Raw genomic sequence first — 16,713 nt, forward strand, 5'->3', positions numbered from 1 at the left:
AGGCTCTTTAAACCAAGAGGTGTAGGCGGAAGTACTTGTTAACTACTTCCGGTGCATGTGCTTTGTATGCCAGCCATTCACAGCCTCCGCCCCGGCCGGGGCGGAAACCACTAGGGCAGGCACGCAGAGACCGCGCGAGTCCGGCGCATCTGTGCGGAACCAAAAGCCCAAAGGAGAAGTTCCTGCCGGATCCCGAACACCGGCGCTCCGGCTCTGGGCCTAAGTGCGCAGCCCGCTGCTGCCCTCTCCCGGCGCAGGCGCAGAAACGGCTCCAGCGTTGTTGCGCCAGCCCAGGTACGCCCGGCGTCTGCGCTTGTCAAACAGCTGTCGCCCGCAGTCTCGCCTCTTAAGTGACTCAGGTAAGCGGCGTCCTTAGTCTGCGGCTGGGCCTGTGCCCCGAGCACTTTCGACCTTCCGTCAATACAGTCCCGTCTGCCTTTGCTGCCTCAGTGAGGACCCTGTCTCTTCCCAATGCACTGGTGGTAGGATGTGGACCGGGCTGACAGAGAAGTACAAGGGTTAATGTTGGGGTCCTAGTAGGCATGCTAGGGATATAGGGAGAAGGTGGGAACCTGGGGGAATGGCGGGGGCCTAGTGGGATAGTGGGGACCTAGTAGGATGGTGGAGCCAGGAAGATAGTGGGGGCCTGGGGCGATGGTGGAGGCTTAGTCGGGTGGTGGGGCCTGAGGGATGCGGGGGCCTGTAGGGATGGATGGTGGGGCCCGGGGGGGATAGTGGAGGCCTAAGAGGATGCTGAGCGCCTAGGAGATGGTGGGGCCCAGGGGGTTGCTGAGGACCTAAGGGGATGGTGGGGCCTGGAGAGGATGCTGCGGGGGATGGTGGGCTTGCATGAAGAGCATGGGGGATCAGAGGTGGGGATTGGAGGCTGTGTATACCAGCAGGCCCGAGATGGGTGAACATATGAGAGGAGACACGGACAGAGGAGACAGCTCAGGGTTTTCGTATGTTGATAAATAAACGTCTTGCGGGCACAAACTCACCCATATTAACATGGAGGGAAAGAAAAAATGTGTTACTGGGTGAGCGGGCACGTTTTTTGTATCTGGGGAATCTGTGGGGTGCAGAGCTGGGCAGAACTTCACACCCTCACACAGCAAGCAGAACAGTTGAGCTCACTCAGGGGAGCAGTCGATGTGCCTGTGTGGTCTGCTCCTGGGCAGGCTCCTGCCTCCCTGCTGCCTACCGCTGTGTTGGCAGGTGGCGACTCCCTTGTGCAGTCTGGACGCTGGGCTGCCTCATTCCTGACCAGAGGGGATGCCCTGAGGCGAGGGGAGGAAGACGTCATCATGTTTTCCCTCACAGGCAGGCTGGGTGGGGAGGTTCAGGGCGGAGCTTGAGGGGCACTCTTGCCAAAGGGCAGGACGCTCAACCAGGGAAGCAGGGAGGCTGAGGTGCAGAAAGGACAGTGGAGGACCAGGAGATGAGCTTGGGAGTCAGGTCCAGTGGAGAAGCAGAGAACACGCAGATGGGCAGGTGGTGGAGCAGTGAGTGGAGTGTGATTCTGCTGTGCCCCTGCCCAGGCTGCCTCTCTGTGTCTGTGGCCAGGGTGTGGTTCTCTTTGCAGAAAGAATGCATGGGGCAGTTCAGGTGGAGGAGAAATCACCTGCAGTCTCACCCAGAGGTGGCCCTTCTCATTCCTGATACAGAGCTGCCCTTCAGGCACACACACCCCGTCTCTCTCTCCATTACACACGCAGTTTACATACATAAGCTTCTGCTTTTGTAAACCATTTTTAAGGTATTAACATCATATTGTCAACATTTTTGCCACATGTTGACTAGATGTTTCTTAGGTATTTGATTTCAGTTGTGGTGAGTGCCAATTATGGAGACAGGTGGGAAAGTGCAGGAAGCAGTTTTGGTAATTGTGTAAGGACTGGGAGATGTGGTTCCGTTTACCTCATGGGGGAAATAGGAAATTCTGATAGGTGTTGCCTGGGAGGAACCCCAGGACTCCAGCTCCTGAAGCTGTTCCTTCAGGAGGGGAGGCTTGGGGCAGCTGATCCAGTAACTCGGGGTGGGGGGGCAGGGGGGTCCTTCCTCGAGCAATTGCTCTGGGCCAGGCCTTGTGCTGTTTTCACCAGGCTACAAGGTGGCTACTTGGGTCAGCAGTGTCATGCCATCTGTGAGAGCAGGGCTGGGTCCCCAGACCAGAAATGCACACTTGGCCCCACCTGGGCACATCAGAGCCTGGGGGCAGGTACTGCTCTGTTCCTTCATGGCCCAGTGACACCCTGAGCTGCAAAGTCAGAAAAATAGCCAGAGCTTGAGCCAGCACAGGTAGGAAACACAGAAGCAAAAGCACAGAATCCTGGTTCTCTCTGGGAGGTGGAAGGGGTGCCATCTGACTAGGCCATGGCGTCACAGTGAAATACCCCCAAACACCACATTTGAAACTCCCAGGGTAATGTTGGAACCCCTGCAGAGCAGGAGGTGCCTGAAGATACTGTGGTGGCACTATTCCAACCCCAGGCCTCTGCATGGTCGGTTAGTGGAAGGTGTATAACACGCTGCTGGTCCTGTTACTTTGGAAATTAACTAAAAATTGGGTGTGTACTTGGTACAGACTCTCAGTCTAGGGCACAGGTCTGGAGCAAATGCTGAATGGGTCCCTTATACCAAGGGCACAATGAGCTCAGACCCCATGACAATGACGCCCCCCATGCAGAGCAATACTCTGCCAGTCAGCCTCAGATGCCCCTGGGAGCCTGGCTGTCATTGCCTGTCTCTGTTCGGTGCTGTATCAGGGCTGAGTGGCCTGCAGATCTTTGCGCAGGGAAGTGTGTTCCAGGTGACCCTGAGCGTTCGGTAGATGGGAGGCAGGGCCACTGTGGAAGAAAGACCACTGCACACCATGCACACAGCCGCTGTTCATGTGAGTGCTGATCCACTCAGCACATGTCTCTAGGGGACCCGTGGCTCCCTGCTTCTTCAGGTGTAGGCCAATCTGGCCCACGCAAGCTTGTCCACAAGCTCTTTGGAGTCGTGGTGCAAGGTGGTTAGTGCAGGGTCCGTTCAGGAGGACAGAGCCCCGACCTGTAGGGTGAGGAGGAGGGTCCATCCAGAGTCCCAGGAGTGGGGGGAGCCTGTGTCCCTGAGGCCAGAAGGGACAGAGAGGAGGGGCCATGGGTGAGGCCACAGTTCAGAGGTGCTCACTAGACCAGGGGCAGGGGCGTTCAGCAGAAGGGTGATGTTTTCTACTCTTGCGTCCTGCCTGTCTTCTTGCCTACTGCATGGAGAACGGGTGTTGGGCAGTGAAGCAGGGGACCAGCTGCACCGTCATTGGGGGTCGTGGCAGCCTTAAATAGCGGTGTGGCTGCAGGGGCCATGGCAGATGCAAGGCACAGCCCACAGGCCATGCAGACCGATGGTTGGGAGGGATGAAGGGCATCCAGAGCTCTCCTGCAGAGCTTTCCTGGAGGTGGAGGAATAGGCAGAGGGGCACCCAAGGTGAACATGGCTGCCAGGGGTGGGTAGGCTGCCCAAGTCTGGGAGAGCCCAGGCTGGGGAAGGGGGTGGAGCTGCAATGCCAGTGCTGGGGACCTTAGAGCATGCGGGTACACTGAGGAGACCACCAGGAACGGTCACACATGTGATACACCAGCTTTCTGGGGACAGCATAGCCCTCATTTCCATGTGTCTGCAGGCTTCCTCTTCAGGCAGCAGAGCCAAGTGGTGTGACAGGCCCACAGACCTGAAATATTTAGTCTGGCCCTGGCAGAAAGCAGGCCCCTGGGGCAGGACACAGAGAAGTGGGCATTGGGCAGTGTTGGCCAGGGCACAGGAGGAAGCCTGCCTTTGAGTGAGTAGGGGCACTGCCCCACCCTGAGGCCAGTGTGTGGGGACCAGGGACAGGGCAGCAGACGATCCTCGGCTCACCCGGCCACCTGGGACTGATGTGCTCACTGCAGCGCCTCCACTTGGCTCTCTGGGAGCAGCTTTTCCAGCCTCCTGCTTCGAGGGTTGGACAGTGGGGAGCACTCCTCCACCCTTTCCTTTCCTCTCCCCTTCTCCCCCTTTTGAATATTCTGGAGTGGATGTGCTCAGGCCTTCCAGTTATTTTAATGGTGGATAATTAGGCCCTGAAGGGGTTGGCCCTCTTCCAGGTCCTCAGGCCAGAACTGCCCTGCACTGCTGTGGAGTGAGCATGGGCTCAGTGGGCACTCAGGAATGATGGGGGGCCAGCCATTATTTCCAAAGGCCCCGCATCTGCTGACCAAGCTGTCAAAGTGTGGGGCAGTGGAAGACAGAATTAGGGCCTCCCCGACTCCTGGCCGGCTGGAGGTGGGTTGGTGGCAGACAGCTCCTTCCAGCCCCAGGACCATGTCAGGCTGGCTTTGGGGCAGACCTGCTGCCACCCACTGCAATGAGGGCCCCAGGGCGCCTCAACCCGGAAATCATGGCTACATCTGTGGACTGAGCAAAGAGACCTTTATCGATCAGGCCAGCGGTTGCCCAGCAGCCTCATGGCAGAGCAGCATTAGCTGGTTGAGCTCACGGCTCCCAGGACCATGGTCATGAGGGGCTGGGGGTCTGCACAGCAGCTTCCCCATCCTGAAGGTCCCCAGCCAAGCTCCACATATGTTCTGTGCCCGTTTCTGAGTGCTTAGCATGGTTCTCGCTGGGGAGGAGTCTGATGAGGACATGTATGCATTACGGCCCTCTCTGCCCCCGTGACGTGTGGTCCCCAAGAAGGCGGCCCCAGCTGCTGCTCAGGCATGTGCTCCTGCACAGCCCATGGGCAAAGCATACAGGTCAGCCCCCTCCAGGGTGACCACACCTTCTGTTCAGACATCCCAAGGAAATGCTCAGCCTCTTTCAATGCCAGGAGCCCTCATGAGTTCAGAGCATGCAGATGGTTTGTTCAGAGAGCCCCCTTGGTCTGGCACTCATAGTCCTGCTGCTAAGAAGACAGCCTCTTGGATCCTGTGTCCTCTGACCCCACATTCTGCCCTCCTTGTGAGTGGGTGGCCATGCACACTGATGCATCTGGATCCTAAGACTGCTGGCCCAGAACTGGCCTGCCGGTGCTCTGCGGGTATGGGCCCAGCTGTCAGCGGGCTTCCGGAGTCCCCACAGAGTAGCACATCTGCAAAGGGAGGGCTTCCTGCGGCCTGATGCCCTCGTGCTCTGTACTTGCAGGTCGCGACTGAGGTTCCTGTGTGGTGATGGCAGTGTTCTCAGCTCGGCAAAGCAGCCTCTTTCAGGCTCAGCTGATTCTAGGTCCTAGTGACTAGCACAGCGGTGACTGGCACCGGTCCCTGGCTGAGTGGGAGGAGCTGATTGTCATGCATGCAAATCAGGGCATGGTGGGCATGCCCTTGCTATTGTGATGGTGGAAGGTAAACTCATTTTCCTGCAATGGAATCCAGTTGTTTTGCCTCAGCCTGACACATTAACTTTAGTTTTTCCACATTAATATTCAAGACAGGTTTACCCTTGGTGTCCTAGCGTCAGAATGTGTCACCAGTCCAAGTGTGATGATGCATTATCCTGACCACCCACTAATTTGTTCCCTCTCCTTCAGAGCAGGGTGGCCGTTGGCAGTGGGGCAAGCCGATCCAGATGAACAGAGATGTCTGCATCCATGCCTGGCCGTGCTCCTACTATTTGGAGTCTGAGAAGCAATGGGTTCCTGGGAAACTGTCGTTAATGCCTCTTTCCCTGAAGTTTACGGCCGATAAAACCGGAGAGACGCTGGTTAGCTTTCCCCTCTCCAGTGTAACTGAGATCAAGAAGGAGGCCTCCCACTTCATCTTCAGCTCTATCACTGTGCTGGAAAAGGACTGCCTGAAGCACTGGTTCAGTGCCTTGCAGCCTAGCCGCAATGCCGCTTTCAGCACCATCGAGCACTTCTGGAGAGCGCTGCTGTTGTCTGGGCCCCCAGCTGAGGCGGCCTCCCCACCGGTGACCGAGGGGAGGAAGCTGACTGCTCTGATGGCCTGCTCCCAGAAGCGTCTGGAGGACACATCCAGGGTCCTCCACCATCAGGGTGAGCAGCTCGATGGCATTGCAAGGGGCCTGGACAGGATGGAGTCTGATCTGGACACGACTGACAGGTAGTCATCCTGGGACCCTGGCCTGAGCTTTGGGTAGCTGATGTGTGCTCCCCTCATCCCCGTTTAGTGTGAGGGTGCCCCACTTGCAGTTAGGCTGGGCTGGGTCTCTGGCACATAAATACAAGGACTGGTGCCTCCTGAGGGCACCCTGTGTGCGATGTGCATGTGTTCAGTGAGGATCGCCCCATTTACCAGACAAGCCGAGCAGAGCGTGCTGTTCTCCGTTTACCTTACCCGTGGGGCACTGAGGCTGACAGGACACTTGCTGCTCTGGTTCTCAGGTAGCTGTGTAGCAGCAAGGTTTCAGCAGGAGCGTTTCGGCTCCAGAAGCGGCCTCAGTAGCTGCTGTACCAGCCACTGTCACACCTAAGGACTCGGGACCCCTCCACTATCGTAAAAGCCAAGGGCCTCAAAGAGATATGTGTTTATGTGGGTTACGTAGACCCATGTTTACACTGGATTTTAGAAACTAAGAAATGTAAAAATTACTTGTTCGTTGACGACATGTCTGATAACCTGTGATCTAGTAGCTTTCATAAAGCAAAACACATCTAGTGGGAGGAGCAGCCTTGGGGATTTCCACACATCTCTGCAGCCAGACTGCGCAGGAGGCAGCTGTATCTCAGGCCCATTGCTGAGTCCCCCTGTAGGGCACCCTGTGCCCCATGGCCTCTGGGAACTCTCCTGCACTCATGTGAGAGAGAGCAAAACAGTCAGGAAGTATTGTGGAGTCGCTATGGAATCCATCTAACCCCCAGGCCCTCGGAGGGTCCCAGAGACCACCCTGTGGGTGGCGCTATGCTGACTCTGGTGTGTGGGGTACATCTTGTCTCAGGGTCTAGTGGCAGTGGCCTTGTCCGACACCTGCCGGGGCTGCTCAGGGTGAGGGGCCAGCTTCTCAGCTGTGGGCCTCGAGCACAGGGCCATGGGGCTGCTGGGGGTGAGAATCCTTGCCCCTGAATGACCCCACTCAGTCCTTTCCTGTAGCTATTTTGGGATATTCATTCCCTGAGTATTGATGTGGTCAAAGACCTGTTGGTGGAGTTGCAGGAAACAGGGCCCCACACCCTGTCCTTGAGAGTGGGTGCTTGTGGCAATGAGATGCAGGTCACCAGATCTCGGCGGGTTTTTCTGCTGGGGACATGGCTGGACGGGGCTGTAACCTAACCTGCGGTGGAGGTCGTGTGATGGAGTGGTAGGCAGAGTGATAAAGCTCACTTTCAGGCCTTGTGTCTCCCCTCACCTGCCAGCAGTGTGCAGAGTCCTCACCAGGCAAAGTACAGAAATGCTAGCTAGATGAAGTTGGGGTCCCCAAATGGCATCCCAGAGCAGAGCCCCAACCCCAGCTCTGATCTGGACTGTGACATGAACTAGAAGTAAACCTCTTCTGGGGCTGTGAAGTGTGGGGAGTTCTTGTCACAGCAGTCAGCCCTCCCAGACTAGCACAACATGCCTCTGGGAAATTGAGGCATCAGCCTAATACTTTCAATACATACCAGAGCATAGAGATCAGAGACTGGGAGAATACTCACCTCCCAATCAAAGAACTACACATTGAAATACTGGAAATCTGGCTGTTATCATCAAATTAATAAAAACTGAAAGTAAAAATGCACAGTACCAACTACAGGATAGTAAGTGAGCATTTCATGCACTGCTTATTAGGATTGTGAATTAGCATAATCCTTTTGGAGAGCAGTCTGGTGATTTTCAAATATTCTTTTGAAAAATGACAAAGTAAAAAGATGAACCTGGAGCTGCGAGAAAAAATTTGTAATACCCACCCATATTCCCAACAAAGGATTAATACCCAACTAGGTAAAGAACTTAAGTGACAAAAGGAGGGAAAGACAGCTCAATAGAAAAATGTGCAAAGGCCATTGATTGGACTTGAGGCTAAGCTGCTGTAACAGATCCAAAAGTGCCGTGGCTTAAATAAGCTAGGAATTTGTCCCCTCCACTCCCCCCATACAATGAGCTAGAGGATAGTAGGTGCCCCAGGCAGGTAGAAAACTCTAGTTTAGGTCATCACCTGGGGACCCATGCTGGCTGGAAGGGCTCCTGTCTGCCACTTGGTACTCATGGTTACATCAAAGGCTGTTGGTGTCACTTCCCTGGCCATGCAAAAGTGGGGACAGGGAGGCCAGGGTTCACAGTCTGTGCTTAAGAAAGTTGCATCACTTCTGCTCATGTTCCACTGGCAGGACTTAAGTCACATAGCTACACCCAGGAACAGAAGCTGGGGGTTGTGGGAGATTCCTCATGGGGTCCACCAGGAAAGGAAACAGAGGAGAGGGGATGCCAGGGATTACAGGTGGTCCCTGCCACAGGGCCAGCAAAGGGGTCAGTGCCCCCACTTGTCATGGAAAGGTGAGTACACAAGTGCAGAGGTGGGGCAACACCAGCTGCTGCCCAGGGCCTGGTGAGCATGCCAAGGGCCCGTTAGAAACAGAAAATGGTTCAGCCACTGGCAGTTGCTTGTGGAGCCAAAGGTGTGCCGCCACCACCGTGACGATGCCCATCCACTTCAGGGATGTCCCAGGGAAGCTCTGGATTGCTCACAGCGAGTGTGGCATGAGCATTTGTTGGAGCACTGGAGGTTGTATTCATTGCTCCTCAGTAAATATATTGTAGCCACAAAGGAGTCTAATTCTTTCATGTTAGCTGCTGTGTATCAAGTCCACACATGTCAGCTTGGATAAATGCCACATGTGTACAGCAAGACACCTTTTATCAGATATTTTAAACATGCAAAATAGACTACAGAAAAATAGAGAATAAAATTACAAACCTGTTCAGGAAGGTCCATACAGGGCCGCATGTCCAGAGAACAGCTGACTTGTGTCCCTGGGGTGGTGGTCTCCTGGCTCCTCATGCTCCTTGGTGGGGGTCTTTTCAGATCTGTTGTGGTGGCCCCCAGTGCACTTCCAGCCGATCCATCAATCTGGGGACATTCCTTGTGTTGCTTCTTTGATCATTTCCTTCCCTCGGTTTTTAAAACAGTCCCTTCAAACCTCCATATTTTGGTTAACTGACTTCCTGGACTGATCAACTAATATCATGCTCATTTTTCTTTCTTGTCTTTTTGTTCTGCTATATATTTCTTGAATTTTATCTTGGTGCCCTTCTATTGTTGCTATGGTTTTAGTTTTTGAGGATTTTTTTTATCTCCAAATTTTCCTTTGGCATAGCAGCCTATTGTTCCCACATGCATATCCTATCTGCTCATCTCTTAGATTCTGTATCTGAATCTTAGGATGACCTGGAGAGCTGATCTGAGGAGTCCTGGAGCCTTGTCCTAGGATGTCCTGGAGAGCCATGCCCAGAAGAACTGAGGTCTGTCTCCCTTTTCAGTGTGGAGGCTTTCACTTCCTTCTGCTCTAGCACACTACTCCGTCCTTTCGCAAGCCTGAATTGCTGTCCACATATTGTCTGGATAGGGTAGCTGGACCTTCTGCCCTGGGGGAGGCTGGTTCCAACAGCAAAGGCGTGGGTTATGTCAGTGATTTCTGTGCTTTAAGAGGACTTTCACTCTATCCTGTTCCAGTGCTAGCTAAACCCGATTTTCAGAGGTTCCTAGTACCATGGATTTTTCCACATTTGGGTCCTGTTGTGAACTGGGTTATTTTTCAGCATCTCCCACTGCTGTCTTATAGTTTACTTTCTCAGATTTGCTAAGTATCTGTTCTGCAGTTTCCAAAATTTTGTTGCAGCTATCGCTTCTCTTTGTCCTTGGGGAAATGGGTATATTCAATTTGCCATCTGTGATGTTGTGATTTATCATCAGAACATTTGGTCTTTGTCCCCATCGCTGGCACAGAGCTCCTAAGACCCTTGGGACTTCCTGTGATGAGAGCCACACAGGTGTCTTGATATTCATGACAAGCCCCCATCCACCACACCTGAGTTTATGTTAAGACAGTGAACTTGGAACCCACCCTAAGGATGGGGGCTGGTGGCCAGGGAACCCACCACTGGGTTAGAGGCTTGGAACTTTCAGTCCCACCCCTGACCTTCGGGGAGGGGAGGGAGCTGGAGGTTGAGTCATTTGCCAATGGTCAGTGATTTAATCAATCAGACCTAGTAATGGAGCCTCCACAAACCCAGAAGAATGGGGTTTGTAGAGATTCCAGGCTGGGAACCACATGGGTGTTTGTATGTGTGTGAGGGGGGTGCCCCCAGAGAGGGCACATAGCTCCGTGCCCCTTCCCACAGCTGTGCCCCATGCACGTCTCCCATGTGGCTGTTCCTGAGGCCCATCCTTTGATGATGAACTAGCGATCTAGTGAACAATGGTGTTCTCATTAATATAGTAAGGAAAGTGCTCCATGAGCTGCTCTACTGGATTAATGGAATCCGGGAAGGGGTCATGAGAATCCGTGATCTTCAGTGGGTCGGGCAGCAGCACTGTGACATCCTGGACTTGGGCTGGGCGTCTGCAGTGGGGGCATTCCCATGGGCCCCGTGCTTTCCCAGGCAGGCAGGGTCAGAATCGAGTTAAGTGTTTGCCACACATTGGAATTGGTGTCAGAATCAAATGTCTTTAGCCAGTCCTCTGAGCACTTTTCATAGAGGCTTTCCCTTGAATATCATTGGTTAGCGCACCAAGCTAAAATTACCAAAGGTCCTGTTTTAAGTTTCTATCATTACTTCTTGAAATAGTTCTGAGGTGCATCGTTTGCAGCTTTTGTGACTGCAGAGGGCGGCAGAAGCACTGGCCCCCCAAGCAGATTCAGTGGGTACAGTGCTTACTGTCCCTCAACACTCCAGGGTCGGCAGCTTTAGCCACACGGGTCTAACCAGAGTTGGGCTGGTGCGCATTTCTACACTCCGTATGGGTTTGCTGGGCTAACGTTGGATCTCCTCACTAAGCTAGGGAAGATCCTTCTTGACAAACAATATTTTGAGGACTAGGCACATGCCAGGTGCTGTTTTGGGAGCTGGAAGGCCGCAGAGCTCTCAAAAGGCCACAGGTTCCCACTACCTTTGTCAGGAGTTCTGCGGAGAGAACCAACGGGATCTGTGGAGGGAGATTTACTCTAAGGAATCGCTCACATGACTGAGGCTGGCAAGCCCAGAGTCTCCAGAGCAGGCCAGCAGGCTGGAGGCCCGGGAGCAGCCAGCACTGGCTCTGCTGACAGCTGCGCCTGCAGCCTGGAGCAGAGGCTGTTTGCAGGAAGTTCTGCTTTCCTGCCGTCTTTGGGGCATTGCCTCTGCGTTCCCAGGAGGAATACAGACGTAGTTCAGGAAGGTGCCTGGTTACCATCCAGGAGATGGAGTTCCAGCACATGGTCTCTAGTGGTTTCCAAAGCATCGCCAGTTTCTGCGTTTTTCTGTTCCAGGTGGGTATTTTAAAGGGAATTAGGATAAGGCATACTTCCTAATGTGCTGTGTAACCCATATGTTCCCGTTGTTTGCTCTTGATTCCCCTGGGAAAAGAGGTCATAGCTGACTCACGTGGGATAGCTGAGCTGTTGCTCCATTTTAAACCATGCACTTTGGCTGACATGCTGGGCCCTCTCCATGCAGGTTCAGCTTCAGAAGCCATCTGGTGCAGCCTTCCACCCTGTGTGGAGGTCTCAGTGCCGTCAGATGACCGTCCTCACTCCTGCATTCCCCTGCAGGCCTGCATCTCTCAGGAAGGCTGTGACCATATTGCTCACTGCCATCTGAGCCACCCACCCATCATCACTGCACACTCTGTACTGGCCAGCATGTTTCCCCAAGAATGGTGCATGGCTGGGCCACATCCTCCTGGGGCCTTCAGACCTGGAATAATGAGGACGTGCCTTCCCCATCAGTGCCCATGTGTCTGTTACGTCTTTGTAAGCCACTGTCTTCTCAGGCTCTTCCCCCTGCAGGCTTGGGGCTGTAGTCTGGTTCTGCTGAAGGGCCATGGGCACACTGTCTGAGCTGTGCTCTGTGTTCTGAGAACAACTGCTTCCGAGACAGGGCTTCTAGATTGAAGCCGCCACAGTGACTGCCACCTCCCTCCCAGAATGTGCCCAGACCACTCAGGCCACTGCACAGGCTCTGAACCGGCCCAATCCCAGGGAACCCCAGTGTCACTACAGCCACCTATCAGGCAGGGCCCCTAAGATTGGGGTGCATGGGGGGCTTCAGCATAGCCACCATGGGCTGCCTGGGCCTCTGAACTCATCCTGTGGTAACAAGTGGAATAGACACATTCCCGGAGGCCACAGTATCCCCATGTAGGTTCCTGACATGTGGAATGGCGGCTGTTCTGGTTGGAAAGGCCACACGGAAGCCACTAGGCCTGCCTCCCCAGGAAGAGTAAGCCAAGGCAGGCTGCACTCATGAGGGATGGCAGGTCAGTGCTGTGGTTGGCCGTTTGCTTGGAAGGAGGAATGGCCAGAGACCCCACTGTATACTGAGTGGCTGTGGCGAGCGGTTTGGCTGCATGTTCAATAACTGGAAAAAACATGACTGAGAGCTTCACAGCAAAGAGCTCTGGGGTAGAATTACGTGGATAGACTCCTCTGAATGGGCAGAAAGGTGAAGGTGTGTCCCATGAGGACACTCACCAAAGGGTCTTCCCAGCAGAGGGTTGTAGTAACGGAGTGGACAGGATTACCCATTCTCTGGATGCCACTGTCTCCCCAGCCTACCCATTCCTGCCCAGGTGGCCCATGAGCAAAGTGGGCCTGGCACACAGGTAAAGGTGGAGCTGGCCTTCAGCAACGTGGACTTCCAGTCACCAAGGGCAGCCTGGGCATGGCCCCTGCAGTGTTCCCATCTGCCAGCAGCAAAGACCCTTGCTGAGTCCCCAGGTAGGCCCTGCTCTGCTCAGCCAGCTTCTTGCAAGTCCTTTTTTGTGAATCCCTTGATGGTGGCAAGTAATTCCTCTTTTGCAGCTTTCAAAATTCTGTCTTTCTCTTTGGGTTTCCGTAATTTGACCAAAGTGTGTCTTGGTGGGGAAATTTTTGAGTTTATCCTCCTTAGGGTTTGTCAAGCTTCTTGGATGTCGAGCTTCTATACTCCTTCTTCTGTCAGTTCTGGAAAGTTTTTAACCAGTGTTCCTTCAAATACATTTTCTGCCCCTTTCTGTCTCGTATCCATGTGGGACTCTTGTGGTTCATTTCACTGTGTCCTTCCAGCTCTGTCCAATTGTCTTCTTTGTTCTTCCTGCTCCTCAGACTGGATAATTTCACATTTGCTGATCCTTCGTTCTTCCTGCTCAAATCTGCTTTTGGACCCCTCCAGTGGGCTCTTCATTTCATTGTTACACTTTTCAGCTCTGGAATTCATTTGATTCCTTTTCATAGTTTCCATCTTTCTTTTGATATTCTTGTTTTATTCATTGTTTTTCTCATTTCTTTCTGCTCTTTGTCCAGTTTCCTCAGCTCATTGAACATACTCAAGACAGTTGGTGGAATATCTTTGACTATTAATAAATGATACATACTTTTTTCTTTGTGTGTTTTCTATTTTTCCCTTGAGAACTGCACATCCTGAGTATTACACTGTAACTCTCTTATGGACTGAATGTTTGTGTCCCTGAAATTCCCAAGTTGAAGCTGAAGCCCCAGTGTGGTGGTATCAGGAGTGGGACCTCGGGAGGTGATAAGGTTTAGATGAGGTCATGAGGGTGGAGCCCCTGTGATAGGGTCAGTGTCCTCCTTAGCCGCCCCATGATGGGATGAGAGGAGGAGGCTAGAGACCACTCTCTCCTGCGTGAGGATGCAGCAAGAGAAGGCAGCTCTCTGCAAGCCAGGAAGAGTGGTCTCCAAAAATCAAATCTTGTCAACACCCTGATCTTGGACTAACCGGCCTCCAGAACTATGATAAATAAATGTCTTGCTTCAGCCATGCAGGCTGTGGTATTTGTTGTGACAGCCCAAGCTGGCTGATATACTCATACGTGTAGTGCCCTGACAAGGATTTCCTTAAATGTCTGGCTCCATGGAGGGAAAGAAATAGACCCTGTCCAAGCTCCCTCCTGTTGGGGAAGGGGCTTTATAGTGGTGGAAGCAGGGGCCAGCCTATGCACTGGCCTCTCAGCTCAAATGCAGCAATCAGCAGTCGCAGCCCAAAACCCCAGTTTCTAGAGGAGAGGTCTTTTTCTCCCACCCTGGCTCCAGCAGCTGCACCAGGCACACTTGGTACCATCCCACACTGCCAGCTGCCTCTGCATGAAAGTGAAAATTGATAAAAATGTACTGGCCTCTCCATCAGCATCCAACCCTGTGCTGCAAGCATTCTAGACCCAGAGTTCCCAAATACAGTCCGTGCCCATGCAGCCTTCGACTGGAGGGACAGATTCCTGCACCTACCAATCCACCATCATCCCTGCTGTTGCTAACCTGATGGCGTTTAGGAACCGAAGCTGCCCTCATGTACTATTTAGTTCTGGGGCAAACATCGGAGATACTTGCTGCCTTTTTGGACTTAGCAGTGCTCAAGGTAATGAATTTGTTCTCTATTGTTCTGAAAAGATGTCCAGTTATTATTCTTAATATCCTTAAAAATTCACAAATTTTAACAAATTTGATGGGTTGCAATCCACTGCAATTAGTATTCTATTGGGCCTTAAACTTCCCATATTCAGCATGTTGTGACATTTTCAATGCAGTAATTTAACAGGGAGCAACATCCATCACTATAAACCTCAAATTCTACCGCATCATGGTTCCTGGACAGCTCACACTCCATCTTCAAATATACCTGTGTTGGGGGAATGTTCTGAAAACAAATTCCAGGGAAAGCCCATGATACACATCAGAGGGAAGGGGGACACAGAAAAGAAGACCAGAGTCACTGGAAAAAGGCTTGTCAGTGAGATCAGCCTCCAGGAACTGACAGCTTCTCTGGAAGGAGACAGGACCCTTGTCCCTGTGTCCTCACACCTTCTGCTACACCCCCCATTAGGGAAAGACCCTGGGGACAGTGTGGGGGGGGGGATGCCAGGGCTCCTCACTGGCCTCCTATGCCCCCAATTAGGGAGGAGCCTGGGGAGAGTGGGAGGGTGTTGGGTTTTGTCTCTCTGCTATAGGGTGTGGGGCATTCACTCTCTCCCTGGCTTTGCTAGTGGAGCCCTACTGTGTGACGTCCTGTACTGGTGACTGTCCCCTCCTGGGCTTTGGTCAAATGGCTTCCTTTCCTGTCCTGTTGCCCCTCTGAAGTAAATAGGTGGACAGGTTAGTTTGTGACATGTCTCCAGGATTCCTCTCTAAGGAGAGGATCTAACACCCTTAGGGGCTGTTGCAGTGCCTCCCGGTGCCTGGGGTCCAGGTTCAGCGTCCAGTCAGTGCACTAAGGAGAGCAGTGACCCCTTCCTCAGGGTCCCTCATCCTGAGGACCCCCACCCTGCCTGCTCATCAGCTGCCAGTGTGAACCACAGGGCAAGTGCATTTCCCCCTCATACTGGCTGGTGGCCCAACAGTTGATGGAAAGTCTCATCTGATCTCGAGTCTGTCTGGCCACCTCACCAAACTTATCATTATTTCTGGTGGTTCCTCCGTGGCTTATAGGATTTTCTACCTACAGATCCTTCTTCTGTGAGCAGAGACTCTTAACTTCTGTGCTCCTAATCTCAATGCCTTCTCTCTCTCTCGCCTGATTGAGCTTGGCAGTGTTCCCAGAAGGGGTGAGCACAGACACCCTCCCCTGTTCCCAGTGGGGGGCACAGCATGGTCTTCCACTGTTGTTCTACATGGCTGTAGGTTTCTACCAGGTTGAGAAAGTCCCCTTCTCTTCTAGTTGGTTTAGTGTTTATCAAGAACTAACCTTCAGCTTAGTCAAATGTGTTTTCACCTTTATGTTTGTCCCTGAGTCTCTCAAAATGGTGTAGAGCATTAACTCCTTTCCAGGTACTGACCAACATGCCATCCTTGAAATAAACCCGTCGTGGCCCTAGTGCGCGTGGTCCTCTCGGTCTAGTCTGCGCTCTTGTGGATTCTGTGTTGGCAGTCATGAGGTGTATTGCTCTGTAGCTGTCTTTCCTATGACACTTTTGCCTGCCCCCATCTTCATTTCCAGAGGAATTTGTGAGGGATCTGCTAGTATAGCCTTAAATGTCTAGTGGAACTTCCAGGGAAGCGCCCTGGGCTTGAGCTGCCGTTTGTGTGGACTGTTTCAGTCCAGCCGGCTGTCTCTACTTAAGTGGCACAATCAGATTTCCTGCGTCACTTCAGTGCTTAGTGTGGCAGGAATCCTCCCATCTCATCTGAACTCTGATGTGCTGACGTAAAGTTGCTCATGGTTTCCTTTATAATCCTCTTAATTTTTGTAAGGTCGTGTTAGGTTCTGCTTTCATTCCTAATTTTGGTAATTTGTGTGCTCTATTTCTTGTGCAGTCTAACTTAAAAGCTTATGAATTTTGTTTGTGTTTTCAAGTAACTAACTTTTGGTTTCACTGATTTTTCCCTTTTGTGTTTCTCCTTTCCATTTCATTGGTCTGCTTTCTTCTTTAGCTTTCTCTTCTGTTTTCTGGTTTCTTAGTGTAGGAGCTGATGTTATTGATTTGAGATCTTATGTAACACAGGTGTTTACAGCATTAATTTCCCTCTGATTACAGCTTCCCTGCATCCCATAAGTTTTGGAATGCAGTATTTGTCTTTACAGAGCTCAGGCCATTTTCTAATTGTCTTTGGGATTCCTTCCTAAACCCCAT

At 52.5% G+C, this 16,713-nt stretch overlaps 1 protein-coding gene across 3 annotated transcripts in view; it reads left to right on the top strand.

Annotated features, from left to right (window-relative positions):
• Positions 1-104: 104 nt before the first annotated feature.
• SNAP47 (synaptosome associated protein 47) overlaps positions 105-16,713 on the top strand; it is a 42,804-nt gene continuing 26,195 nt past the window's right edge. Inside the window, exons 1-2 of one of the 3 annotated variants that reach the window (XM_036927763.2) lie at positions 105-359; positions 5,549-6,080. In XM_036927763.2, coding sequence (XP_036783658.1) covers positions 5,587-6,080 — 494 coding nt within the window. In that variant the 5' untranslated portion in view covers positions 105-359; positions 5,549-5,586. The remainder of the gene's footprint in view (positions 360-5,548; positions 6,081-16,713) is intronic. The other 2 variants (XM_036927759.2, XM_036927760.2) reach the window with 2 other exon arrangements.

The sequence above is a fragment of the Manis pentadactyla genome, chromosome 13 (assembly GCF_030020395.1).
Source record: "Manis pentadactyla isolate mManPen7 chromosome 13, mManPen7.hap1, whole genome shotgun sequence".
Taxonomy (NCBI): Eukaryota; Metazoa; Chordata; class Mammalia; order Pholidota; family Manidae; genus Manis; species Manis pentadactyla.